This window comes from Stenella coeruleoalba, assembly GCF_951394435.1.
Source record: "Stenella coeruleoalba genome assembly, chromosome: 9".
Classification (NCBI taxonomy): Eukaryota; Metazoa; Chordata; class Mammalia; order Artiodactyla; family Delphinidae; genus Stenella; species Stenella coeruleoalba.
The window spans coordinates 30,001,412-30,026,262 of NC_137155.1; the positions used below are offsets into that span (position 1 = coordinate 30,001,412).

At 37.6% G+C, this 24,851-nt stretch overlaps 1 protein-coding gene and 1 pseudogene across 3 annotated transcripts in view; both read right to left on the reverse strand.

The window, feature by feature from the left end:
- Positions 1-69: 69 nt before the first annotated feature.
- LOC307191514 (ATP synthase subunit alpha, mitochondrial-like) lies at positions 70-18,475 on the reverse strand (annotated as a pseudogene). The gene is made up of 3 exons: positions 18,455-18,475; positions 9,573-9,796; positions 70-2,166 (listed from the first exon to the last, which is right to left on the reverse strand). The product of its transcript is annotated as an ATP synthase subunit alpha, mitochondrial-like (transcript).
- The window catches only part of CCDC126 (coiled-coil domain containing 126), a 54,201-nt gene continuing 45,433 nt past the window's right edge, over positions 16,084-24,851 (reverse strand). Inside the window, exons 3-4 of one of the 2 annotated variants that reach the window (XR_013829832.1) lie at positions 18,455-18,897; positions 16,084-16,990 (exon numbers count right to left, since the gene is read on the reverse strand). Coding sequence is in view for 1 of the 2 variants with exons in the window: in XM_079931972.1 (XP_079788098.1) it covers positions 18,713-18,897 (185 nt within the window). In the remaining variant the exon portion in view is untranslated. Of the gene's footprint in view, positions 18,898-24,851 lie in introns of both variants that reach the window. The other variant, XM_079931972.1, reaches the window with a different exon arrangement.

The following is a 24,851-nucleotide window of genomic DNA, read 5'->3' on the forward strand; positions in this document are numbered from 1 at the left end:
CTTGAAACAGAATTTAATCGAGTCTTTAGATCTCACTTCTAGACAGCAGGACTACTGACCCACTTTCTTCAAGAAGTAAATGGAGGGGCTTCCCTGGTGGCGCAGTGGTTGAGAGTCTGCCTGCCGATGCAGGGAACGCGGGTTTGTGCCCCGGTCCGGGAAGATCCCACATGCCGCGGAGTGGCTGGGCCCGTGAGCCATGGCCGCTGAGCCTGCGCGTCCGGAGCCTGTGCTCCGCAGCGGGAGAGGCCACAACAGTGAGAGGCCCACGTACTACAAAAAAAAAAAAAAAAAGGAGTAAATGGAATAAGGGAGGGGAAAAGGAGCAGTCCTCCAGATGAAAGGAGATCCTAGAGACCCTAAGAACCAAATTCAAGATGTGGACCTTGTTTGGACTCTGATCTGAAAAACATAATTGTAAAAAGGCATTTCTTGAGACAATTGGAGAAATGTTAATAGTTTATATTAAAACCTCAGAAATGTTTTATTTCCTTTGTTAGATGTAAAAATGGATTTGCGGTTACCTAAGGAAAAAAATTTTGTCTTTCAAAGCATAATGAAGTGGCTGGGTAAAATAGCATGCCATCTAAGATGTGCTTTTAAATACTTCAGCAAAACCAAAAACAAAACACACACACACAAATAGAAACAGCCCCAGTTACCAAGATACTCACTTAACCCAGCGTAAGAGCTGCGAGTTCTTCAACAGCCATAGAATATTGTCCCTGCTTCAGCAACTCAGATACTCACGACGACTCAAGAGTTGTCGAGTAGAAGCATGGAGGTCAGAACTGAACTGGGCAAACTCAGCAACCTCACCATAGGAGCCAATTTTGACTTCACGGTGCCTGGCCCTGCTTCACAGACCTGGTGTGGGCAGCATTTCTGACGTAGGACACAGAAAAAACAATGTAAATGGTAGGGCAGATACCTTTGTAGAACAATTCTGTTTCCAAGAAGATCTGTCCATCACTGATAGGAACGATATTCGTTGGAATGTAAGCAGACACATCACCAGCTTGTGTTTCTGGTAAAGAAGTCAAGGAGCCACCACCAAAAGAATCGTCCATTACGTCTGCTCTCCTGTAGACGGGAGTGTAAGTAGAACACATCATCAGGCTGGACCTCACGAGTAGCTGAGTGGTCTGTAGACCAGCAGAGGCACCAGCCTGCTTGGATAATTCATCACAGATGATCAAAGCATGTTTGCCATTATCCCTAAAATGCTCTCCCACAGCACAGCAAGAATAAGGAGTCAGGTACTGATGGAGGGCAGTGTCAGCAGCAGTGGTTGAAACCACACTGGTGTTCTTCATGGCATCCACATCTGTAAGTGTTTTCACCAACTGGGCAACAGTGGATCTCTTCTGACCGATAGCAGTGTAGATATAGTATAGCTGCTTCTTTCCATCAGATCCATCACTGAAATGTTTCTGGTTAATAATTATGTCAATCATTGATGTTCTGCCAGTCTGTCAGTCACCAATCGTCAGCCTGTACTGACCACAACCAATCAGCGCCAAGCTATCCACAGCATTAATGCCAGTCTGCACTGGTTTCTGCACAGAGATTGGAGAAATGATGCCAGGGGCTTTCAGGCCAACTCACCATTGGGTCTTGGAACCAACTGGATCCTTTTCATCAGTGACATTACCAAGGGCATCTACTATACAACCCAGTAGCTTCTCACCAACTAGAACATTCACAATGGCTCCCGTCCTCTTCACAGTATCTCCTTCCTTAATTAGTTTATCATGTCCAAACACAACAAAACCAACATTGTCAGTTCCCAAGTTGAAACATACCCTTTAAGCCTGAAGAAAACACTACCATTTCGTCTGCTTGAACATTCCTCAGCCCATGTATTCAACCAATACTATCATCAATACTTGAGACACACCTGTTTCTTCACAGTCAACAGAGGTTTTGGCTCCAAGATTACGCTCTTCAAGAACAGAGGATACCTCAGCAGTGCCAGTCGTCTGAAGACAAGTGTTAAGAGGCATGGAGGTTCCCTGTGGCAATGAAGGATGATCCCAAAGCATTCTGAAGACCAGTCTGGCCTGCCAAGGGAGGGTGCAAGCCACAGCCCAAGGCCACGTGTCCAGACAGCATCTTTGCAGCTCTCCTTGGGTGGTTCCTCTGCAGCTGCAACCTCTGGACCGACTTACAAGCAAATATTAACCAAAAGAAATTACACCAGTATCTTGAGATACTATGTAAGAGGATTATGAGATAATTACATTAGTATCAGACAAAATGTTTCTAAGAAATAATCCTTACTATGGATAAAGTCACATGTAAAGATAAAATAATGCAAGAATAACTCACTAGATACATAATATATATGCTTGTATAATTTAATTTTTTTACTTTTTATTATGAAATTTACAAACATACAAAAGTAGAAAAAAATAGTACAATGAACGCCTATAAATCCACTGAGATTCAGCCACTGTTAACATTCTGTCATAATAGCTTTATTGATTTATCAATCTATTTCATTTTTTATTATTCTGGTTGAGTTGTTTCAAAGTAAGTGTCACACATTATGACATTTTATGCCAAAATACTTTACACTTCTAAAAGAAAAAAAAAATTCTATCTAAATACAATGGTATTGCCTCCCCAACATGAAAATAGCTCTCTAGTTTCAACTCACACCCATTCTGTATTTAAATTTACCCACATCCTCAGTGTTATTTATAGCTCACTTTTTCATAGCAGGATCCAATCAAGGATCATCTACCGTATTTGGTTGTTAAAGCTTTTAAATTTAATCTATAGCTATTGCCCCTCCCCCATTTTTAGGAAATCCCATTTCTAGAAATCTATCCCAAAGATAACACTAGCAAAAAATTTTTTAATTAATTTTTTATTTAGGTATAACTGACATACAACTTTATATGTTAGGTACATTACATACAACTTAGGTACATAACATAATGATTCGATATTTGGTACATAACATAATGATATTTGATATCATATTCGATATTTGGTACATATCATAATGATATTTGGTACATAACATATGATATCATAACATGATATTTGATATCATATTCGATATTTGGTACATATCATAATGATATTTGGTACATAACATAACGATATTTGGTACATAACATAATGATATTAGGTACATAACATAATGATTCGATATTTGTATACACTGTGAAATGATCACCACAGCAAGTCTAGTTAACATACATCACCATACATAGTTACGGAATTTTTTTCGTGACATGAGCTTTGATGATTTACTACTCCCCTAAGGATTTTCAAACATGCAATACAGTATTATTAACTATACTCGCCATGCTGTACACTACATCACCACGACTTATTTATTTTATAAATGGAAATTTGTACCTTTCGACTCTCTTTACCCATCTGCCCACCCTCCAACTCCCGCCTCTAGCAACCACCAATCTGTTCTATCTATGAACTTGGTTTTTGTTTTTGTTTGAGATTCCACATATAAACGAGATCATAACCAGCAAGTTTGTTTTAATACATACATACAAAGGTATTCCCTTCAGCACTATTTGTTACAGTAAAAAGACTGAAAACAAACCAAATATTCATTAAAAGGGGACTGGAGGCATGAACAGCCACACAATGAAGTCCTGTGCAACGTTTAAAAATGAGAAACTCTTGAATACTGCTATGAAGTGATCTCCAGAATATATTTTTAAATGTATAAATCATGTCAGACAGTGGGCATAAAATGCTACCTTTGTTTTTTTTTTTTTTTTTGCAGTACGTGGGCCTCTCACTGTTGCGGCCTCTCCCGTTGCGGAGCACAGGCTCCGGACGTGCAGGCTCAGTGGCCATGGCTCACGGGCCCAGCCGCTCCGCGGCATGTGGGATCCTCCCAGACCGGGTCACGAACCCGTGTCCCCTGCATCGGCAGGCAGACTCCCAACCACTGCGCCACGAGGGAAGCCCAAAAATGCTACCTTTTATCTAAGAAATAACTGAAGAGCAAAGCAAAAACTAATATAAATGAAAGGCAACATCATTACAAACCATGCAGTAGATATAAAAAGGACAATAAGATATTACCAACAATTTTATGCCAATAAACTTGAAAATTTAAATGGACAAGAAAAACAGAGAAAAACCAACTTACTAAAACTAACACAAAAATTAAAAGTAAATCTAAATAACCCTATACCTATGAAAGAAAATGAACCCATAATTAAAGACCTTCCCCAAAAGAAATCTCCAGGCCATATCACTTCACTAGTGACTTCTAAATTAACAAAGAAATAATATCAATCTTACACATGCTCTTATAGAGAATACTTTTCAAGTTGTCTTATGATATCAGAATAAACTCAATACCAAAACTGAAGGACTTACAAGGACAGAAAATTACAGACCAATTTTTTTCATAAATCTCATAAATCTATTGATTTAAAAACCCCTAAAACAAAATAGTAGCAAATTGAATCCAATAACATAAAAAATAAATAACACATTACAACATTTAATGCAATGTTAGTTTAATATTTGAAAATCAATCAATGCAATTCACCATATTAACAGAATAAAGAAAAACATGCAAACTGACAGGAATATGGAATAGAAATTAAAAACCCATTCTACAGGTACCTGAGAGTTGTGCAGTAAATCTACAGTACAAGAAAACAATTATACACACACACACACACACACACACACACACACACACACACACACAATTATTCCCAGGGAAATAGGTAGCAACTTGGTTTAGAATATTGCCAGAGTTACTCTCTCCTCTGGGCTAGGCCTCACTTTCTTTAAATTAGCAATGAGATACGTTTGGGGACACCAACAGACAGAGACTGGTCCAAGGGTCCTTCTATTAGTCCCTTTATTCTCTGTCTTGAAGACAATGCTTTTTCATCCTTCTGCTGGTAGAACTTTCTTTTTTCCCGTGTGTGCATGAACAGTTCGGGACCTCCACTCACACGACGTTACGTGTTTGCTCACCATCTACAACTATGTCCTGTGGGCACAACGGAGCAACTGTGTCAAAGGAGTGAGGTGTTATGGCCCTGCTATTACCTCCCTGAGTGTGGGCAAACATGGAGACATCTAATCAAAACTCTACTGCCAGTGAGAGTGCCAAATGCACAACCACTTTGGAAGACACCGTGTATTTCTTAACACACTTACCATACGACCCAGTAATGTCACTCCTAGGTATCTATCCAAAAGAAATGAAAATGTATGTTCACAAAAAAGACTTCTATAAGAACGTTCATGGGAATTCCTGGTGGCGCAGTGGCTAAGAATCCGTCTTCCAATGCAGGGGACGTGGGTTCAATCCCTGGTCAGAGAACTAAGATCCCTTAGCTGTGGGGCAGCTAAGCCCACGTGCCACAACTACCGAGCCCGTGCACTCTAGAGCCCGTGTGCTACAACTACTGAGCTGGCGCACTGCAACAATGAATCCCACGTGCAGAAACTAAGACCCAATGCAGCCAAATAAATAAATAAATAAATATTTTTAAAAAAGAACATTCACGGCAGTTTTATCATAATAGCCCTAAACTAGAAAGAGCCCAAATGTTTATCAATAGGAGAAGAAATATACAAACTGTGTTACGTTCATATAATGAAATGCTACTCAGCATTAAACAAATTACATACGCAACAACGTAAATGAAAATCAGAAACATTATGATGAGTGAAAGCAGTCAGAAACAAGAGCACACACAGTATGGTTCCATTTATATGAAATTCTAGAAAAGGCAAAATTAATCTATGGTGGAAAAAACTGCCTTGGGGTGGGGTAGGATTTGACTAGGGACCATATAAGGGGCCTTTTTGGTGGGATGGTAGTGTTCTACATATTAACAGAAGTTTGGGGAGCAGGCTAATGAATTTGTCAAAACTCAGCTAATGTATGCTAAAAATGTGTGCATTTCATTGTATATAAACTTTACATCTAGGGAAGAAATTTTAAATACTAAACTTGAGTTAATGACATGCATGTTATAGTACTTAGGGAAAAGTGGCTGAAAACTGTAATTTGTTTCAAAGAGCATAAAAAAATAAAATGGTTTAATTGATAGATGTGGCAGAGTATAACAAAAGAATTAATGGTAGAATCAAGATGGTGGGCATATCCTTTCAACCTTGCTGTATGGATGAACTTTTCATAGTAAAATAAATGTAAAGCTCTGTCGCCTCGTTTGAAATAGGTTCAGTGAGGAAGGTTTCCTCAGGTAGATATATTAAGTAGCAAGCATAATTTGAAGAAAGAGAGGGACTTGTTACAGGAATGTGAACAATATAAATTTTCGTTCCTTTTAAGCAATATGTAAAATTTGTCTTCATGATAGCATGTGCACAGTTCTTGGTGTGACTTAAAAACATTAGTTGATAGTCATAATTTGACAGTGCCATTTGTTTCCTATAAGAAATGAGAAAATCATTAATTGCACAGTATGAGAGGAGGGAAGCTTATAAAGAAAAATTTGACCAGGAAATTCCCTGGTGGTTCAGTGGTTAGGGCTCCATGCTTCCACGGCAGGGGGCACGGGTTCGATCCCCGGTCAGGGAACTAAGATCCCGCATGCTATGCGGCATGGTCAAAGGAAAAAAAAAAAAATTGACCAAGGACCTCCCAGGACATGACTTGATTAGTAAAGCAGATGTATTTTAGTTTCTTCTAATTACCTCCCCAACCGGGGTTGCAGTGGGGGGAGTCCTATACAGCTTTTCTGGCATAGAATTCTGTTATTTCCTTGCTGCTTAGCAGCAAACTACAATTCTGTTCCAATTATTTGTCTTCTTAAATCAAGCAAAATGAGAACAGCTCTGTGTAAATTATAATCTGTATAATTATATCAGTGGCCTTCAAAACTTTTTTTAACCTCAACCTACCAAAGAAATATATTTTACATCATGACCCAGGAAACACACACACACACACAGATATATGAATCAAAAGTTTCAGGAAATACTGTTATTATTTATGATGCCATCTGATATTTATTTCCATTTTATTCCATTACTTCAAAATGCTAGTTATAACCCATTAAATTGATATCCTATTGAAATACTGTACCATGTAACAGAGTTTTTTAGAAAACTCTAAGTCCTGGATGTGGACTGCATTGTGACACAATCTAAGAAATGTAAAATATCTTTCTATTGCTTTATAAGTGCTATTCCACAGACTCCTTTTCACGTGATAATTAAATATGTATTGAACCAACTCTGTGCAAGGCCTCGTGCTAGGAACTTGAGATGAACAATTTCATTATACTTCTTTTATATATTTCCTTCCTAAGAACTCAAAGGGTTTTAGATATACTCTGTTTATTGTAACAAAACCCCATGGGGTCACAAAGGATAGGCATCATCAATGCTTTGGAGTTGAAGGCACTGACTGAGTCAGAAATCACATATTTGCCAAAAGTCATACTATTAAAGTAATGGAAGTTAAGAAACAAATTTTCTCAACTTCAACTTCAAAATGCTAGAGTATTTTAAAAAATCAACTTCAAAAATCATTTATTTTCTATATTAAAATACATAATGACTTTTTTGCATAGAAATAACTAGATTAAAAGTTTGATCATGTCTTATTTAAATTATATCCATCTATCATAATACAGTCAGATGTGCATTAAACACTGTTTAAAGATAAAAAAAAAATTTTTCTCAAGATCCCCAGAGAAAAACTAGAACACCACAGAGAATATGAGCAGAACATGCCGAGTCATTCCTGTTTACTTGTACTACTACCCTTGAAACATACCCTGGCATCCCACAGATTTCATCTACTAGCATGAATTACTTTGCAGAAAATTTCTTAGTTCCTTACACAAGCAGACATGCGTCGCATCTCTTCTGTTTATGTCTCAATTCTAGGAGTTATCAAAGTTTTTGTTCTTTTTATTTTTCTATATGCAAGTAATAAAAACTAAATGTAAATAGATACTATTTATAAATTACATCTAGTAATAAATATTGGGCAGGCCAAAAAATTCCTTCGGTTTTTAAATAAAAATAAAAGACACACTTTTCATTTTCACCAGGAACTAGTTATTGAACACATTCACCGTTTTGTTCCACTACCTTCTGCCATTTTTCAGGCAACTTCATAATTCCATCTTCCCAAAACTTTTAATCTTTTTGAGCAAAGAACTGTTCCAGGTGCGTTTTACAGCCTTCCAGGGAATTGAAATTTTTTTCCATTATGAGAATTTTGTAAAGACTGAAATAAATGGAAATCCAAAGGTGCAATGTCTGGTGAATACAGCGGATGAATCAGAACTTCCCAGCTGTAACAATTTTTGCTTGGTCATCAAAGAAACATGTGGTCTTACGTTATCCAGATGGAAGATTATGCACTTTCTATTGACTAATTCCGGAACTTTTCGTTGAGTGCTACTTTCAGTTGGTCTAATTGGGAGCAGCACTTGTTGGAATTAATTGTTTGGTTTTCTGGAAGGAGCTCATAGTAGAGGACACCTTTCCAATCCCATCATATATACATCACCTTCTTTGGATGAAGGCTGGCCTTTGGTGTCATTGGTGGTTGTTCATTTCACTTCCCCACAATCTCTTCCATTCCACGTTATTGTACGGTATCCAGTTTTCATCACGCATCACAATTTGTTTTAAAAACGGAACGTTTCCTTACGTTTAAGTAGAGAATTGCATGTGGAAGTCAAGAAGGTTTTTTCGCTTAACTTATATGGAACCCAAACGTTAAAGCAATGAACATAACCAAGCTGGTGCAAATGATTTTCAGCGCTTGATTTGGGTATTTTGAGTATGTCGGCTATCTCCCACGTGGTATAATGTTGATTGCTCTCAATTAATGTCTCAGTTTGATCGCTATCAACTTCAACTGGTCTACCCGACCGTGGAGAATCGTCCAGAGAGAAATCTCCAGCACAAAACTTCACAAACCACTTTTGACATGTTCAAACAGTCACAGCACCTTCTCCACAGATTGCACAAAATCTTTTTTTGCGTTTCAGTTGTGCTTTCCCCTTTCGTGAAATAATATAGCATAATATGCCAAAAATGTTGTTTTTTCTTCCATCTTCAATATTAAAATGGCCACACAAAAATTCACCAATTTTGGTAAGTTTTTTTTTTCAATGCACGCTGATATGACAGCCGTCACAATACAATCTAAAAAAACTGTTTCGAATGAAGTTAAAGACAACTAAGTGCTACTAGAACCATCTTAGGGAAAAACCCGAACGAACCTTTTGGCCAACCCAATACAATAAAACACATATAAAGCCTCTGCAAGGAAACTTACAAAAGTTTACTGAGAAACTTTAAAGAAGACGTTAATAAATTCTGAGAGTTACCATATTTGCAGAATGAAAGACTCAGTATTTTAAAGATTTCAATTCTTTCCAATTCATAGTTTGAATTTACTCCCAAAGTTTTTGTTCTTAAGCTGAAAATCATTACACATTAAATTGAACTAACAAATAAATTCATTTGTTAATTCATTCAACAAACATTTACTGTGTGCTAGTTACTGTGCTGGGTACTAGGAACCTGACGGTCTCTGAATATACAGAAAGGCCTCCTACTTTAGAATGGTAGTGAGAGAAGGTCTCTCTGTAGAAGTGGCATTCAGTTCAGACTTGAAGAATTTCTCAAGAAAAAGCCACTCGTGCAAAGACCTGGGAGAAGCGTAATCGGACAGAGGGCACAGTGTGAACGAAGGACTAAATGCATGAAGCAGGGACAAGTCAAAACGGGATTCCAGAGAAAAGGGCGATCTCTTAAGGCTGGGAACGGAAAACTTGTAATCCTAAGTAGGTAAAACTTGAGAAACACATTGGAAAAACTAATCGTACTCAAACCAAAGAGAGTAAGAGAAAGGCATTCCAGGCAAGGAAATGGAAAAGAACAAATCTGAACTACATGATATAAAATAGGGCAGCCAAAGCCTGACAATAGGATTGTTTCATAGTTGTGACTACTTCTGGGCTCGGCTTCATCTGCTTGGAATTCCAACAGGACGTTGTAAGACGGCAAAGGGTCCCAGCTGTGCCTAGAGTTGGGACACTACTTCTATGCAGCCAGCCCTCATGCCTTATCATCAGCAAGAAATACTAGCTATCTTGGTTTTGCAGAGGCAAAGAATACTTTCCATCTAGCCTTCTGCGTTGTGAAGAAACCAATTCTCCCCACCTTAGCATCAGTGTATGTGAAGCGAAGACTCTCTGAAGAAAGGTGTAGAAGGTATAACTTGAAGTCTTTCCCAAGCTCATTACTTCCCTGATAAAGTTAACTGAGCACTAATCGACAGTAAGAAAAACTTCCCCCTTTCAGAGCTGTGGCCTTGGCCTCCTTTTTAGCCTTAGGAAAAATTTATTTCTAGAAACAGAAGGCAGAGTGACCACTTATGCAGTCTCCAAGCCCCTCAGCTGAGGCTCTGTTAGAAGTCACTTGTTTTAATCAAAGAAAGAGCTACCTGTCTTCTGCTGTTAACCATGGTTATTTAGCACTGTATTTAAACTCAATATTGTTTTTAACACATGATATTTAGGAAAAAAGGTAAGAAGAATTAAGTCATGCAAAGAGACAGAAAGTGATTTTTAATTAAAACTATCAATATTCATACCACCTTCCCTGGGAGAGTTTATTTCCAAGCACCACTTAGGTACTTTCCAAGGCAGAAAATGACAGCAGCCAGCAGAGAAAAAGAAAACAAACTATATTAATATGTCAACCCTCCAACCCCCAACTTCTGCCTGCCCTTCTCCTCCAAACTGTGTCTTTGCCTGGAAGCTAAAAGGAGAAGGCCATTTTTAGCTAAAACGCACTCTTACAGTTCACAACAAGCATTCTTTACATTCATTCTATTTTTAAATACATCAGCTTCAGGGGAAGACCAGAGGAAGAGTTGCCCTTTTATTATACAGGACAAGTAATAAAGAAGATGCTAAAAAGAGGATTTCCATGAAAGTTTTTCCTCGGTTCTACATGGAGAGATCAATTCCAGTCTGATTATCAGTGCATGGACCATGTGCAGTAGGCAGCAGTCTTCCAGATAAAGAAAAAAGATGGACCCAGAGCTTCTGCAATTTAAAATGCTCTCAAATCAACACGGAAGCTTTGGAGAAATGGCTAGAGGTTTTTAAGGCTCAGACGGTATTCTAGAAAACTCAGAGATATTCTGTGAAACGCTTAGGTCAGACATATCAAGTCAATATCAAGACAATCTGAGGTTCCTTTAAAGTCATCAAATGATACATGTGTGAAACCCAAAGAGATTACAAAGGGCAAAATAATAGACCAAGAATGTGGTCCTGAATCCCACTCTGTTCTCCAATAAGTGGAAATATTTTGGCCCCAGAAAGTCCCTAACCTAAGCCTTGCAAATAATATCTTAGTACTAGACTTGACATTGATGGAGAACTGCCATAGGTGAGTTGACAGTGCCCTGAATCCCATGCTGGATACAAAAAAATGGCCTTAATGAGGAGACTGAGAAGATTCTCTTCACCCTGGAGAATATGCACTAAGCCGATTCCTTGTTTCCCTTTATTCCAAGAAAGGATGTAACAGCCGCTATCGTGGCAGGCGTGTTCCTAAGCTCCCAAATACCATGGCATGTGTTCATCTCCTGTCACCCCCAAACCCAGCCATCCTGGGCCATCAGCCTGGGTGGGGTTACCACCAATGCCTGGGGGCCCAATACATACCGTGTGATGCCTTTGCAGACTCTGTGCGCTCTGCTGACCCAGGCCGTTGAGGACACAGTGAGAAGATCTCTCTTGGATCAGAGCAGAGAAGTTTGTAAGTCTTGGGGACAAGATTAGGGGAGGGAAGGGGAATGCTTGAGCTTATTTAAGCCCAGATTGGCAGAACCGCTGGTAAGCCACGGTGGTCAAGAGCACAGACTCCTTCTGGGTCTGAATCTCTGCTGTGCAGCTTAAAAGATGTGTGAAAATGGGGGTACCAGAACCTACCTCACAAAGCTGTTCTGCATATTAAAACAAGACATTGTACATGATGAGCACAGTGCAGGGCACAGCCCTTAGTAAATGCTCCGTAACTGTTACTGTAATGATCTCATTACATGAGGGATATTATTAAAAATAAATTCTCCAAATTCTTCCTGCTCTAAATCCTTCCTCCCAGAGCATTTTGTGGTTTTGAACAGTTTTAATATACAAGGTATAGAGTCTCTTTCAGGAAGCAGGGGCCCGTGGCCTCTCTCACCTGGCAGAGGGCCCCTTTCTGGCCTCTCCTGATTCAATCATCCACTCAAGGTTTGGGGCCTGAAACTCCTAGTTCAGATTTGAAGAAAAAAATAACAGAGGATTTTTTCCTCCTTTTCAAACTCATGAAGATGAAAAACAAACAAGCAAACAAAAAACACATTTACCTCAAAATTGAACATAATCTGTTATGGGTCAATTTCCAAACACCAGTGGTTCAAAATGTTTCCTCTCCTCAAGCTTTCTTATTATATCTCATATCACCATCCCACTTAAAAACAATCCTCAGAACCATAGTTTACTTCTTTGCCTGAAAAAAATCAGTGTTAACTATTAATGTCTAATTGGTATGAGATAGTAAAGAAAGAGTGGGTGGGTGGAAGAATTAAGCACCTGAGAAAGCTAAATGAAAAATAATGATTTATTTAAATGAATGATGATGCTAATCAACACTTAGAAGCAACGTGAAGTTACACTTGACCTAATAAGGACTCACTGGAGGTCCTAAACTCATTCAGGAAAGATGTCTGAAAGATACTAACATGGATAAAATCTAAAAAAAAAACACAATAATTTAAAAAAATCTTTATGGCTTAACTTCCTTACCTAAATACACACTCATATTACTGATTAGTTTTAAGCCAAAAGCTATAAAATGACAAACCTGATCTGATTAAGCACAAGTCTGACTACTAACCAATCCCCTCCCAGTGCTCTAACCCAATTATGGATTAGCCACCGTACATTTTATTCTCAGTCTTTTCCCTACTTCGCAAGATGGTTCTAGCCTGCTGCTCATGATATAAAACAGAGCCAGTTTTGGATTTTCTCTGTTCTTCCAGTAGAGATATTTCAACACTTTATTTTGTCTCCCCCAAATGGATATTAACCACACTTTATTAGGTTACCCTCTAGCATCTAGACAACAAGGAATAATGGAAAGAGGGCAGGCTTTAGATTTGTCCCACACCAAGGTTTAAATCTTTTATATGCAACCAAAATGCCCAATAATTGAGTGAAAGATATATCAACTGTGATATTCATTTCACACAATGAAATAACCATGAAAGTTATATACTTACTGACTTGGAAATAAGTTCATGATATGTTGTACAAAAAGAATGTCTTTTTTTAATATAAAGGTACAGATGCACAAAGCAAAAAGTGTAAAATGGCTGAGGAACTTGCATTAACAAATATTTATCAGGCACCTATTATGTGCCAGGCACATAATGTATATGTGTACACAATTGTATATGCCCAGGTTATATCAGTGAATTAGACTCTAATTCACTCAAAAACCTATGGGACACGGCAAAAGCAGTTCTAAGAGGGAAGTTTACAGCAATACAATCTTACCTCAGGAAACGAGAAAAATATCAAAGAAACAACCTAAACTTACACCTACAGCAACTAGAGACAGAAGAACAAACAAAACCCAAAGTTAGTAGAAGGAAAGAAATCATAAAGATAAGAGCAGAAATAAATGAAATAGAAATGAAGAAAACAATAGAAAAGATCAATGAAACTAACAGCCGGTTCTTTGAAAAGATAAACAAAATTGATAAATCTTTAGCCAGACTCATCAAGAAAAAGAAAGAGAGGGCTCAAATCAATAAAATTAGAAATGAAAAAGGAGGAATTCTCTGGTGGCACAGTGGTTAAGAATTCGCATGCCAATGCAGGGGACACGGGTTCAAGCCCTGGTCTGGGAAGATCCCACGTGCCACGGAGCAACTAAGCCCGTGCGCCGCAACTACTGAAGCACGCACACCTAGAGCCGTTTAAAACTTACTGTAGCCTTAATGTACAGAACAAAATGACTTACAAGCAAATTTTGTTAGCAGTAGCTAGAGAATGGGTAACTGACCATTCTGGTGAATATAGTGTTAGTCCCGCACCTGGTCCTTCTTGTGGCGTTTCTAAAAGAGCTCCCAACAAAGATCCACCTTGTTGACTATCAGGTAAAATAAAAGAACATACTCTAGAGGAAATAATACCCACAGGACTAACAAAAAATGCCACCGGAAAGTATAGAGTCTGCTCTTCCAGGGGAAAGTGCAGTGAAACACAGTATATTTGTAATAGATGTTCTGTTCCCCTGAACAGAGGTGCCTGCTATACTGCCTATCACACTCTAATGAAATATTAGAATGCTTTAGTATGACATGTATGAAGTTTCAAATAAATACATTAAGTGCAAAAAAAGTTGTTGATATTTACTCAAACGTGGGTGTTTCAATATTCACTTACATTACAAATCGCCAGCCACAGGTGTTAGTTTCTGCAAAAATCCCCCAGTCAACAATGTGTTAATACACAGAAACTGGTTGAATTTCTACACACTAACAACGAAAGATCAGAAAGAGAAATTAAAGAAACAACCCATTTACCATCATATCAAAAAGAATAAAACACCTAGGAATAAACTTACCTAAGGAAGCAAACAACCTGTACTCCGAAAACTGTAAGATGCTGATAAAAGAAATCAAAGATGATACGAACAGATGGAAAGATATACCCTGTTCTTTGATTGCAGGAATCAACATTGTCAAAATGACTATACTACCCAAGGCAATCAACAGATTCAATAAAATCCCTATCAAATTACCAATGGCACTTTTCACAGAACTAGAACAAAAAATCTTAAAATCTGTATGGAGACACAAAAGACCCTAAATAGCCAAAGCAATCTTGAGAAAGAAAAACGGAGCTGGAGGAATCACGCTCCCTGACTTCAGACTATACTACAAAGCTATAATCATCAAAACAGTATGGTACCGGCACAAAAAAACAGAAATATAGATCAATGGAACAGGATAGAAAGCCCAGAAATAAACCCACGAACCTATGGTCATTTAATCTATAACAAAGGAGGCAAGTCTATACAATGGAGAAAAGATAGTCTCTTCAATAAATGGTACTGGGAAAACTGGATAGCTACATGCAAAAAGATGAAATTAGAACATTCTTTAACACCACACACAAAAATAAACTCCAAATGGATTAAAGACCTAAATGTAAGACTGGATACTATAAAACTCTTAGAGGAATATATAGGCAGATCACTCTCTGACATAAATCACAGCATATCTTTTTTTGATCTGTCTCCTAGAGTAATGAAAATAAAAACAAAATTAAACAAATGGGACCTAATTAAACTCAAACGCTTTTGCACAGCAAAAGGAAACCATAAGCAAAACAAAAAGACAACCCACAGAATGGGAGAAAATATTTGCAAACAATGCAACTGACGAGGGATTTAATATCTGTAAAATTTACAAACAGCCCATGCAGCTCAATATGAAAAAAACAAACAATCCAATCAAAAAATGGGTAGAAGACCTAAACAGACATTTCTCCAAAGAAGACATGCAAATGGCCAAGAGGCACATGAAAAGATGTTCAACACCGCTAATTATTAGAGAAATGCAAATCAAAACTATGATATCACCTCACACCAGTCAGAATGGCCATCATCATAAAGTCTACAAACAATAAATCCTGGAGAGAGTGTGGAGAAAAAGGAACCCTCTACACTGTTAGTGGAAATGTAAACTGGTGCAGCCACAGTATGGAGGTTCCTTAAAAAACTAAAAATAGAGCTACCATAAGATCCAGCAATCCCACTCCTGGGCATATATCTGGAGGAAAACATGGTTTGAAAGGATACATGTGGGACTTCACTGGTGGCACAGTGGTTAAGAATCTGCCTGCCAATACAGGGGACACGGGTTCAAGCCCTGGTCCGGGAAGATCCCACATGCCGCAGAGCAACTAAGCCCGTGCGCCACAACTACTGAGCCTGTGCTCTAGAGCCCACGAGCCAGAACTACTGAAGCCTGCACGCCAAGCGCCTGTGCTCCACAACAAGAGAAGCCACCACAGTGAGAAGCCCGTGCATCACAACGAAAAGTAGCCCCTGCTCGCTGCACTAGAGAAAGCCCACGTGCAGCAAGAAAGACACAATGCAGCCAAAAATCAACTAATTAATTAATTAATTTTTTTAAAAAAGGAAAGGATACATGCACCCCAATGTTCACTGCAGCAATGTTTACAACAGCCAAGACATGGAAGCAACCTAAATGTCCATCAACAGAGGAATGGATAAAGAAGGTGTGTTAGATATATACAATGGAATATTATTCAACCATTAAAATGAATGCAATAATGCCATTTTCGCAACACAGATGGGCCTGGAGATTATCATACTAAGTGAAGTAAGTCAGAGAAAGATAAATATATGATATCAGCTTATAAGCAAAACCTAAAAAAAAAAAAGATACAAATGAACTTATTTACATAATAGAAAGAGACTCACAGACTTAGAGAATAAATTTATGGTTAACAGGAAGGAAGGGTGGGGGGTACAGACAGACTGGGAGTTTGGGATTGACGTGTATACACTGCTATTAAAATAGATAACCAACAAGGACCTACTGTATAGCACAGGGAACTCTGCTCAATACTCTGTAATAACTTAAATGGGAAAAGAAGCTGAAAAGGAATAGATACACGTTTATGTATAACTGAATTACTTTGCTGTACACCTGAAACTAACACAACATTATTAATCAACTATACTCCAATATAAAATAAAAATTAAAAAATTTAAGTTTAAATTAAAAAAACTCACCAGTAAACTTCGACTTGACAGTTCAAGCCTAGGAACCACCTCCAATCACAATCCCCAGATTTGTTCCCATCAGTCCCTAAACTCAGACTCTCCTAACCTGGACAAGGCAATCTTCCATTTTTCTCTTTGAAACAGCTATCTGGAATTCATGGAACAAAACCCAAATTATCTAAGATTCCTTTTAATCATTTACCATTTATTAAATGCACAATCACCATTAAAGAAAAAATTTATGATAACACTGTAAAGTACAAATAATACATTTTATTTCATCCCTGAAAACAAAAACAAAAATGTCAGCATCTAATGAGACTGAACAATTATTCCAAACTTTACCCGGAAATGGTATATAAATAATTCCTTCACATAAAGGTAGGGTACAGGGAAGAGTCTGGAAAGATATCTTTCATGAAATATTTTCTCATACTTACTTTAATAAAACATTATAATTATTGCTACTATGTCTGGTAGCACATTGTAATAATGAACAATACAATATCCAAAACTAAATTCAATACAGTCTAAATCTAGAAGCTAGCTGCACTTAAGCAGTTGTTATAGAGAATAAATACTATGAAACATAGGGCACCATATGGCAATTAAATTTGCTACAAGGTAAATTTAAATAAAGGTGTACTTTTCTCTATAGTAGAATTACCCAAGATTAAGATCTCTTGTGCTATATAGAAGAGCTGTTTTCCTGAAAAGATAGTCCATCTTCATAATTTAAATTACATTTTAAACGTTCTTAATTATTTTTAAGTGCTCATTATATAAAATGAATATCTAACGTATCTATTATACAAATCCAAAATTTCATAAAGCAGGATATTCTACGTACTATGTTACCATTTTCCAAGCAATTTAATGCAACACAAATACTTTTATTATATACATCTGGCTAAAGTCCTTAAGAGTCCCAGTCTCACAAATATCTCAGTTTTTCTCTCCCTTGCCAATATAATATAAGCAAAAATTACTGGAATATGGAAATAATGTGCTTTCTTGACAACATAATCAAAGGGTTACACTTTTAAATTAACATTCATGTATATGAAAATCATGAATTAATACTTACTTTTAATCTCATCATAAAAATCTTTTATTCTTCAGAACATAAGTATATAAGAAAATGTTACGTATGAGATTAGAAATTACTATTTTAATGTTATTTAATTGTCCCAATGTTTAGAATAGGTTACAAACAGTGGCTACTACCCATTTCAAGATTATACTCTTATAAATGTAATTTTTAAAAATAATTAACCTCCAGTTATTCTGAAGGGATAGTGCAAATGAAGACATTCTTTGGGTCATGATTTCAAAACATTATTTTCAACATTATACTTCCTTTCTCTCTGCTCATAATCTGAATAACAAAATATAGTAAGTACTGGAAGTAAGCACATTTTCTAATAGCATTAGTCAAACAGTCACATCTACTGATAACAAATGACAGAATGATTCAGTAACAATATTCTTCACTTGTCTGAAAAACAAGTCATATATTTAAATAAATATTTTATAGAAATGAATCCATGTCTTTCAGTGTTTTTGTTCCAACTTGATCTCAAACACAAAGATTTATACAAAGATCACCTACCTGCTTACTACAATCAACCATGTTACCAAGTTCCCTTTAAGGATATAGTACAGCGTTGAAGAGTTGTGCCTGAAAGCAAACTAATAACTTTTAAGATTTATATACAGAATTAGAGTTCCATGAATCCAGCATATTCCTTGAAAATGCATAGAGGTTTTATTGTAAAGTATTACTCTATGCTAGCCAGCGATATAAAAGCTTTTCTGCCATAGGATATAATCCACGGTGAACGTAGCAGCACAAGCTGATCTTCAACTGCTATCTAATGCTGCCTGATACATTTATCCTTTTATTTGTCGTCACAGGCACCAGATTCCCACTAGTACCATTGGTAGTGTTGGTTGCTGAGCCGTTTACAACAATATAGTCGACTTTGTTCTCCAGCTTTACCAAACGTTGTAAAATGTCATCCAAAAGGACAGCAATTGTTCTTTTTAAATCAGCTAGGGGAAAAAAAATGAGAATAAACCATATTAAAGACTGATAGAGCACTTAATATTTGTGTTTTCATAGTTTGAGGGGAAAAGTGAACAATTATCAAGTCATCCGAAAGGAAATATACTAGAGGGAAAGCACTCATACCACACATAGAAAAAGCCTATTTTAATGAATAGCATCACATACAGAGCTTCCTAACGGAATTTCAGAGTTATAAACGTAGGGAAACTTACTTTTCTCGTGCAATAAAACAGATGTAAAGGCTGGTTTAAAATGTTAGTCTCTCTGTAAGGAACCCATTTACTTTGAGTTTCTTAGTCTGAAAAGACAACTGTGGACTAGGCAGGTAAGGTAAAAAGCTAGCTGAGCTAACTAAGAAATTCAAGGAAATGTAGAAACAAGAAACCTGGAACCTCCACAGGCTGAAGTTTAGGGGCAGCCTAGGATCCAGAGCAGATGCCAGGAACCCAATCAGTGCAGTACAGATACTAGTTCTGACTAGAAAATGATGGGGAAGACTGTATCTTCTAATCTCTCTGGGAGGTTAAAGGGTTTTAGTAGAATTTACCTGGAAAGAATGAAATTTTGACCCTTTGCTTCCCTAGAATCCTCTTTTCTCAGGTTTCCCAATGGCACCTAACACATATTATGTATTCAGTCAGTGGCAACTGATATTGTTATTTTTTGTTGGTCCTGGACCAAAAAACACAGCTCAAACCCTAATCTGTGATCAGGGGAAAAATAATTTAACAACAACTCATAAAGTTGCTGATGGTTCTGTTACTAAGCTATCAGGAAAAGCAGAAGAAAAAACAGATAAATTGGACTTCATCAAAATTTAAAACTTTTGGACATCAAAAGATATTACCCAGAAAGTGAAAAGACAATCTAGAGAATGGAAGAAAATATTTGCAAATCATATATCTGACAAGGGCTTAGTATCAAGAACATATAAAGAACTCCTAAACCCAACAACAAAAAGATAAACCACTCAATTTTTAAAATCATCAAAGGACTTGAATAAACATTTCTCCAAAGAAGATACGCAAATGAACAGTAAGCACATGAAAAGATACCCAACATCACAATGAAATACCACTTTATGTCTGCTAGGATGGCTATAATCAAACAAAGGGAAAATAAGCATTGGCAAAAATGTGAAGACACTGGGACCCTCATACACTGCTGGTAGGAATATAGAATGGCACAGCCACCACAGAAAACAGTTCGGCAGTTTCTCAAAAAGCTAAACATAAAATGACCATGTGACCCAGTAATTCCACTCCTAGGTATCTACCCCAAAAAGTGAAAGCAGAGACTCAAAGAGATACTTGTACACCAATGTTTATTTCAGAATTATTCACAATAGCCAAAAGGTGGAAACAACCTAAGTGTCCATCAGTAGATCAAAAGATCAACAAAATGTGGTATTAACATACAGGGAATACTATTTAGCCATAAAAAGGAATGATGTTCTGATACATAATACAAAATGGATGAACCTTGAAGACATTATGCAAAGTGAAATAAGCCAGACAAAAAAAGGACAAATACTGTATGATTCCACTTATTTGGACTACCTAGAATAGAAAAATACGTAGAGACAGAAGGTAGATTAGAGGTTACCAAAGACCAGGGGAAGGGGGGGAATGGCAAGTTACTGCTTAATGGTAAGGTTACAGAGTTTCTTGTTCGGGGTGATGCAAGTTTTAGGTAGTAGTGATGGCTGTACAACATTGAATATAATTAATGCCACTGGACTGTACATCTAAAAATGGTTAAGATGGCAGGGCTTCCCTGGTGGTGCAGTGGTTAAGAATCCAACTGACAATGCAGGGGACACAGGTTCGAGCCCTGGTCTGGGAAGATCCCACATGCCGTGGAGCAACTAAGCCTGTGCGCCACAGCTACTGAGCCTGCACTATATAGCCCGCGAGCCACAACTACTGAAGCCAGCGACCTAGAGCCTGTGCTCTGCAACAAAAGAAGCCACCGCAATGAGAAGCCCACGCACCACAACGAAGAGTAGCCCCTGCTCACTGCAAGGAGAGAAAGCCTGCGTGCAGCAACGAAGACCCAACGCAGCCAAAAATAAACAAATAAAATAAATTTTTTTTAAATGGTTAAGATGGCAAATTTTTTTTTTTTTTTTTTTGGGCGGTATGTGGGCCTCTCACTGTTGTGGCCTCTCCCGTTGTGGAGCACAGGCTCCAGACACGCAGGCTGAGCAGCCATGGCTCACGGGCCCAGCCGCTCCGCGGCACGTGGGATCTTCCCGGACCGGGACACGAACCCGTGTCCCCTGCGTCAGCAGGTGGACTCTCAACCACTGCGCCACCAGGGAAGCCCAAGATGGCAAATTTTATGTTACATACATTTTACCATAATTTTCTTAAAGTGAAAAAAGAAAAACAGATTTCAGAAAGGAGTAGTGAGAGTAGTGGTAGCAGGTGGTTGTAAAAAGTGATTAGAAATAAATCAACAAAAAAATCAAAGTAATATAAAGTGAGGGGAAAAACTATTTGGAGAAAGTCTAGTGATGGAGGAAATCAAGCAGTGTATCTTTTGGCGTCATTCATCGTGAACACTTAAATATTCTAGTTTAGTGGGTATGCACAAGAAAAAAAGTATAAGAAAAATTCTTTGATAAGAAGTATTTAGGGATAAAATGTCATGATATGTACAACTTGTTTCAAATGGTACCCCCTAAAAGCATATATATTTGTATAGAGACGGAAAGATAAAAATATAGAAAAATTTTTAGTAAATGAGGAATCTAGAGGAAAGATATATGATGTTTACCACATAATTTTCCCTAACTTTCTGTAGACTGAGAATTTTCAAAATAAAATATTAGGGAGGGCTTCCCTGGTGACGCAGTGGTTGAGAGTCCGCCTGCCGATGCAGGGGACACGGGTTCGTGCCCCGGTCCGGGAAGATCCCACATGCCGCGGAGTGGCCTGGCCCATGAGCCATGGCCGCTGAGCCTGCGCATCCGGAGCCTGTGCTCCGCAACTGGAGAGACCACAGCAGTGAGAGGCCCGCGTACCGCAAAAAAAAGAAAAAAAGATTAGGGAGAGGGGGCATTTCTTTATTAAGACCTTTCAATCAAGAGTTATAATAGTATTTGGTAAGTTAAAATATATATATTTTAAAGAATCTTCCAGCAACAAGATTAAAAGATTAACTGCTGAATCTGTTTTTCCCTGGCAGCCACCTCATGTATAATATTTGAAGTAGTCAACCTAGGCCAGAGAAGGCTACATAGAACAGACTGGGGTGGGAAGCTTACCATCATGTTAACATAAAATGAAGCTAAAGCCCTCAGAGGTTTGACACCAAGCTGAAGTGCGACATGAATTATAAAGGTACAGCCTACTCACTGATTAGTTATAGTTAGGAATAGCAATTAAAGGAAAAGTTGGGGCTCTTTAAAATCAAATACAAACAAATTTATTGTAATGTATATGTATTTTATATATATATGTGTGTATACATATATATGTATATGTGCACATCAGGAGGTTTTTTTCCATACATTATTTAATATTTTCATTAGTAATAAGGATTAAATGATACGTAAGGCTTAGCTCAATGTGTGGTACACAAAGTCTCAACAAACCTTACTTGTTATTAGTTATTTTAATATTCAGTATACATGTCTATTTTTTTCCCGTATAAAATAGACTGAAAAAGTAAACATTTTAGGGGCTTCCCTGGTGGCGCAGTGGTTAAGAATCCGCCTGCCAATGCAAGGGAAATGGGTATGAGCCCTGGGCTGGGAAGATCCCACATGCCGCAGAGCAGCTAAGCCTGTGCGCCACAACTACTGAGCCTGCGCTCTAGAGCACGTGAGCCACAACTACTGAGCCTGCGTGCCACAACTACTAAAGCCCACGTGCCTAGAGTCCGTGCTCCGCAACGAGAAGCCACTGCAATGAGAAGCCTGTGCACCGCAACAAAGAGTAGCCCCCACTCGCTGCCCTAGAGAAAGCCCATGTGCAGCAATGAAGACCCAACTCAGCCAAAAATAAAATAAATAAAATAAAATTTATTTTAAAAAAAGTAAACATTATTAGCAGGTAGGAAAACTAGAATTCAGACCCCAGTCTTTTGCTTCCAAGGCCCCAAATTCAGGGTTTTCCACTACAATGCAGATGCAAAAAGAATATATATATATATATATATATATATATATGTGTGTGTGTGTGTGTATATATATATATATATATATATATATATTTACCTCTATGGTGTCTAAATGATGAGTAGATATACTGTATCTCATGATTGTTTTTTAACATTTTCAATTTTTTTAATTTTAGAAAATTTCAAACATACACAAGCAGAGATAGAATAGTATAATGAGTACTCATGGACCTAATTCTCATCACTTGGCTTTCACAGTGAACAATATTTTGCCATTCTTGGTTAATCTCTCCTCTTCCACCTTTTTTCTCCAAAAGTATTTTAGGTCAAATCCCAGACATCATGTCATTTCACTGTAAATTCTTCGGAATGCACCTTTAACTTTTAAAGAACTTAACCATTGTGCTATTATCATGCTTAACAAAATTTATAGTAATTTCTTAATTTAAGTAGTTTAACACCTGTTCCATATCCAGATTTTCCTGATTATCTGAAAATTGTCTTCTTACAGCTGATTTGCTTGAATCAGAATTCAAATGAAATCTACACATTGCATTTGACTATTGCTTCTTTAGAGGAAATGTATATATATCTTCAGCCTACCACAACAATTTTTTCCTTTTATGTTATTACTTTCTACATGCATACACTTTTTTTTTCACACACAGGTTTTTTTATTACAAATAATTTGGGTTATAACAGTGACAAAGGCCACTACGTTTCCAATCTAAAATCCATGTAGCATATATCCGAGCTTCCTGCTTATATTTTATTACGATGCTGCAGAATAGTGGTGTCCACAGCCTTTGATAAATGCTTACACCAATTCTCTTTGGAAAAATTCATTTTATTTTAAACATAATTTGTAAGTTAAGTAATCAGTTTTCCATCAAAAAAAAACTCAAAGGAAAAGTTGGGTTTAATCAGAAAAAACTATATATTACTTTAACAATGTTCTAAATTATCACATATCCTCCTTTCAAATTTTCTAAAATCAGTTGTTTTGTTTTGTTTTGTTTTGTTTTGCAGTACGCAGGCCTCTCACTCTTGTGGCCTCTCCCGTTATGGAGCACAGGCTCCGGACGCGCAGGCTCAGCGACCATGGCTCATGGGCCCAGCCGCTCTGCGGCATGTGGGATCTTCCCGGACCGGGGCACGAACCCGTGTCCCCTGCATCGGCAGGTGGACTCTCAACCACTGCGCCACCAGGGTAGCCCTAAAATCAATAGTTTTAATAAAATATTTTAAAAGACTAAGAAATCTAAATTACCTTATTCGATGATATAAAATCAGTTAGTTGAAAAACCACAATGATCCCTTTGAACATAGCAAAACTCACCCTTTCTCTAGATTCACATTACAATTTTCTGTTTACATTTCATGTGACTATATAGTTATGGGAATTATACATTTACACTCTATGGGAGTCCACAGTACTTCCCCACAAAGCCCTATCACTGAAAGTGCTAGCAATAAGAACTCCTACCTCGGGACCCGGTTCAGAACCCCTAAAAACAACCTGGAATTGGAGACCATACCATATCCTTTTACTCAGCTCATCCAGCTTGATGCTTTATCACATAGTAGACAGTCAACAAATGCTGGAAATGAACATTTGCTGAATGTCTGATTCATGCTTGGTAGGTGGTATCATGGTTGAGATTAACATGAAGAACCAGACTTAGGAAATAAAACCCTTTAAGGTTGTTCTGCTCCTGCTTTAAGTTTCCCTACTCTGGGAGAAGAAATCAAATAGTTTAAGGGAAAAATAACAAAAAACAGGCTAAAACAAAGGCACATAAGAACACAC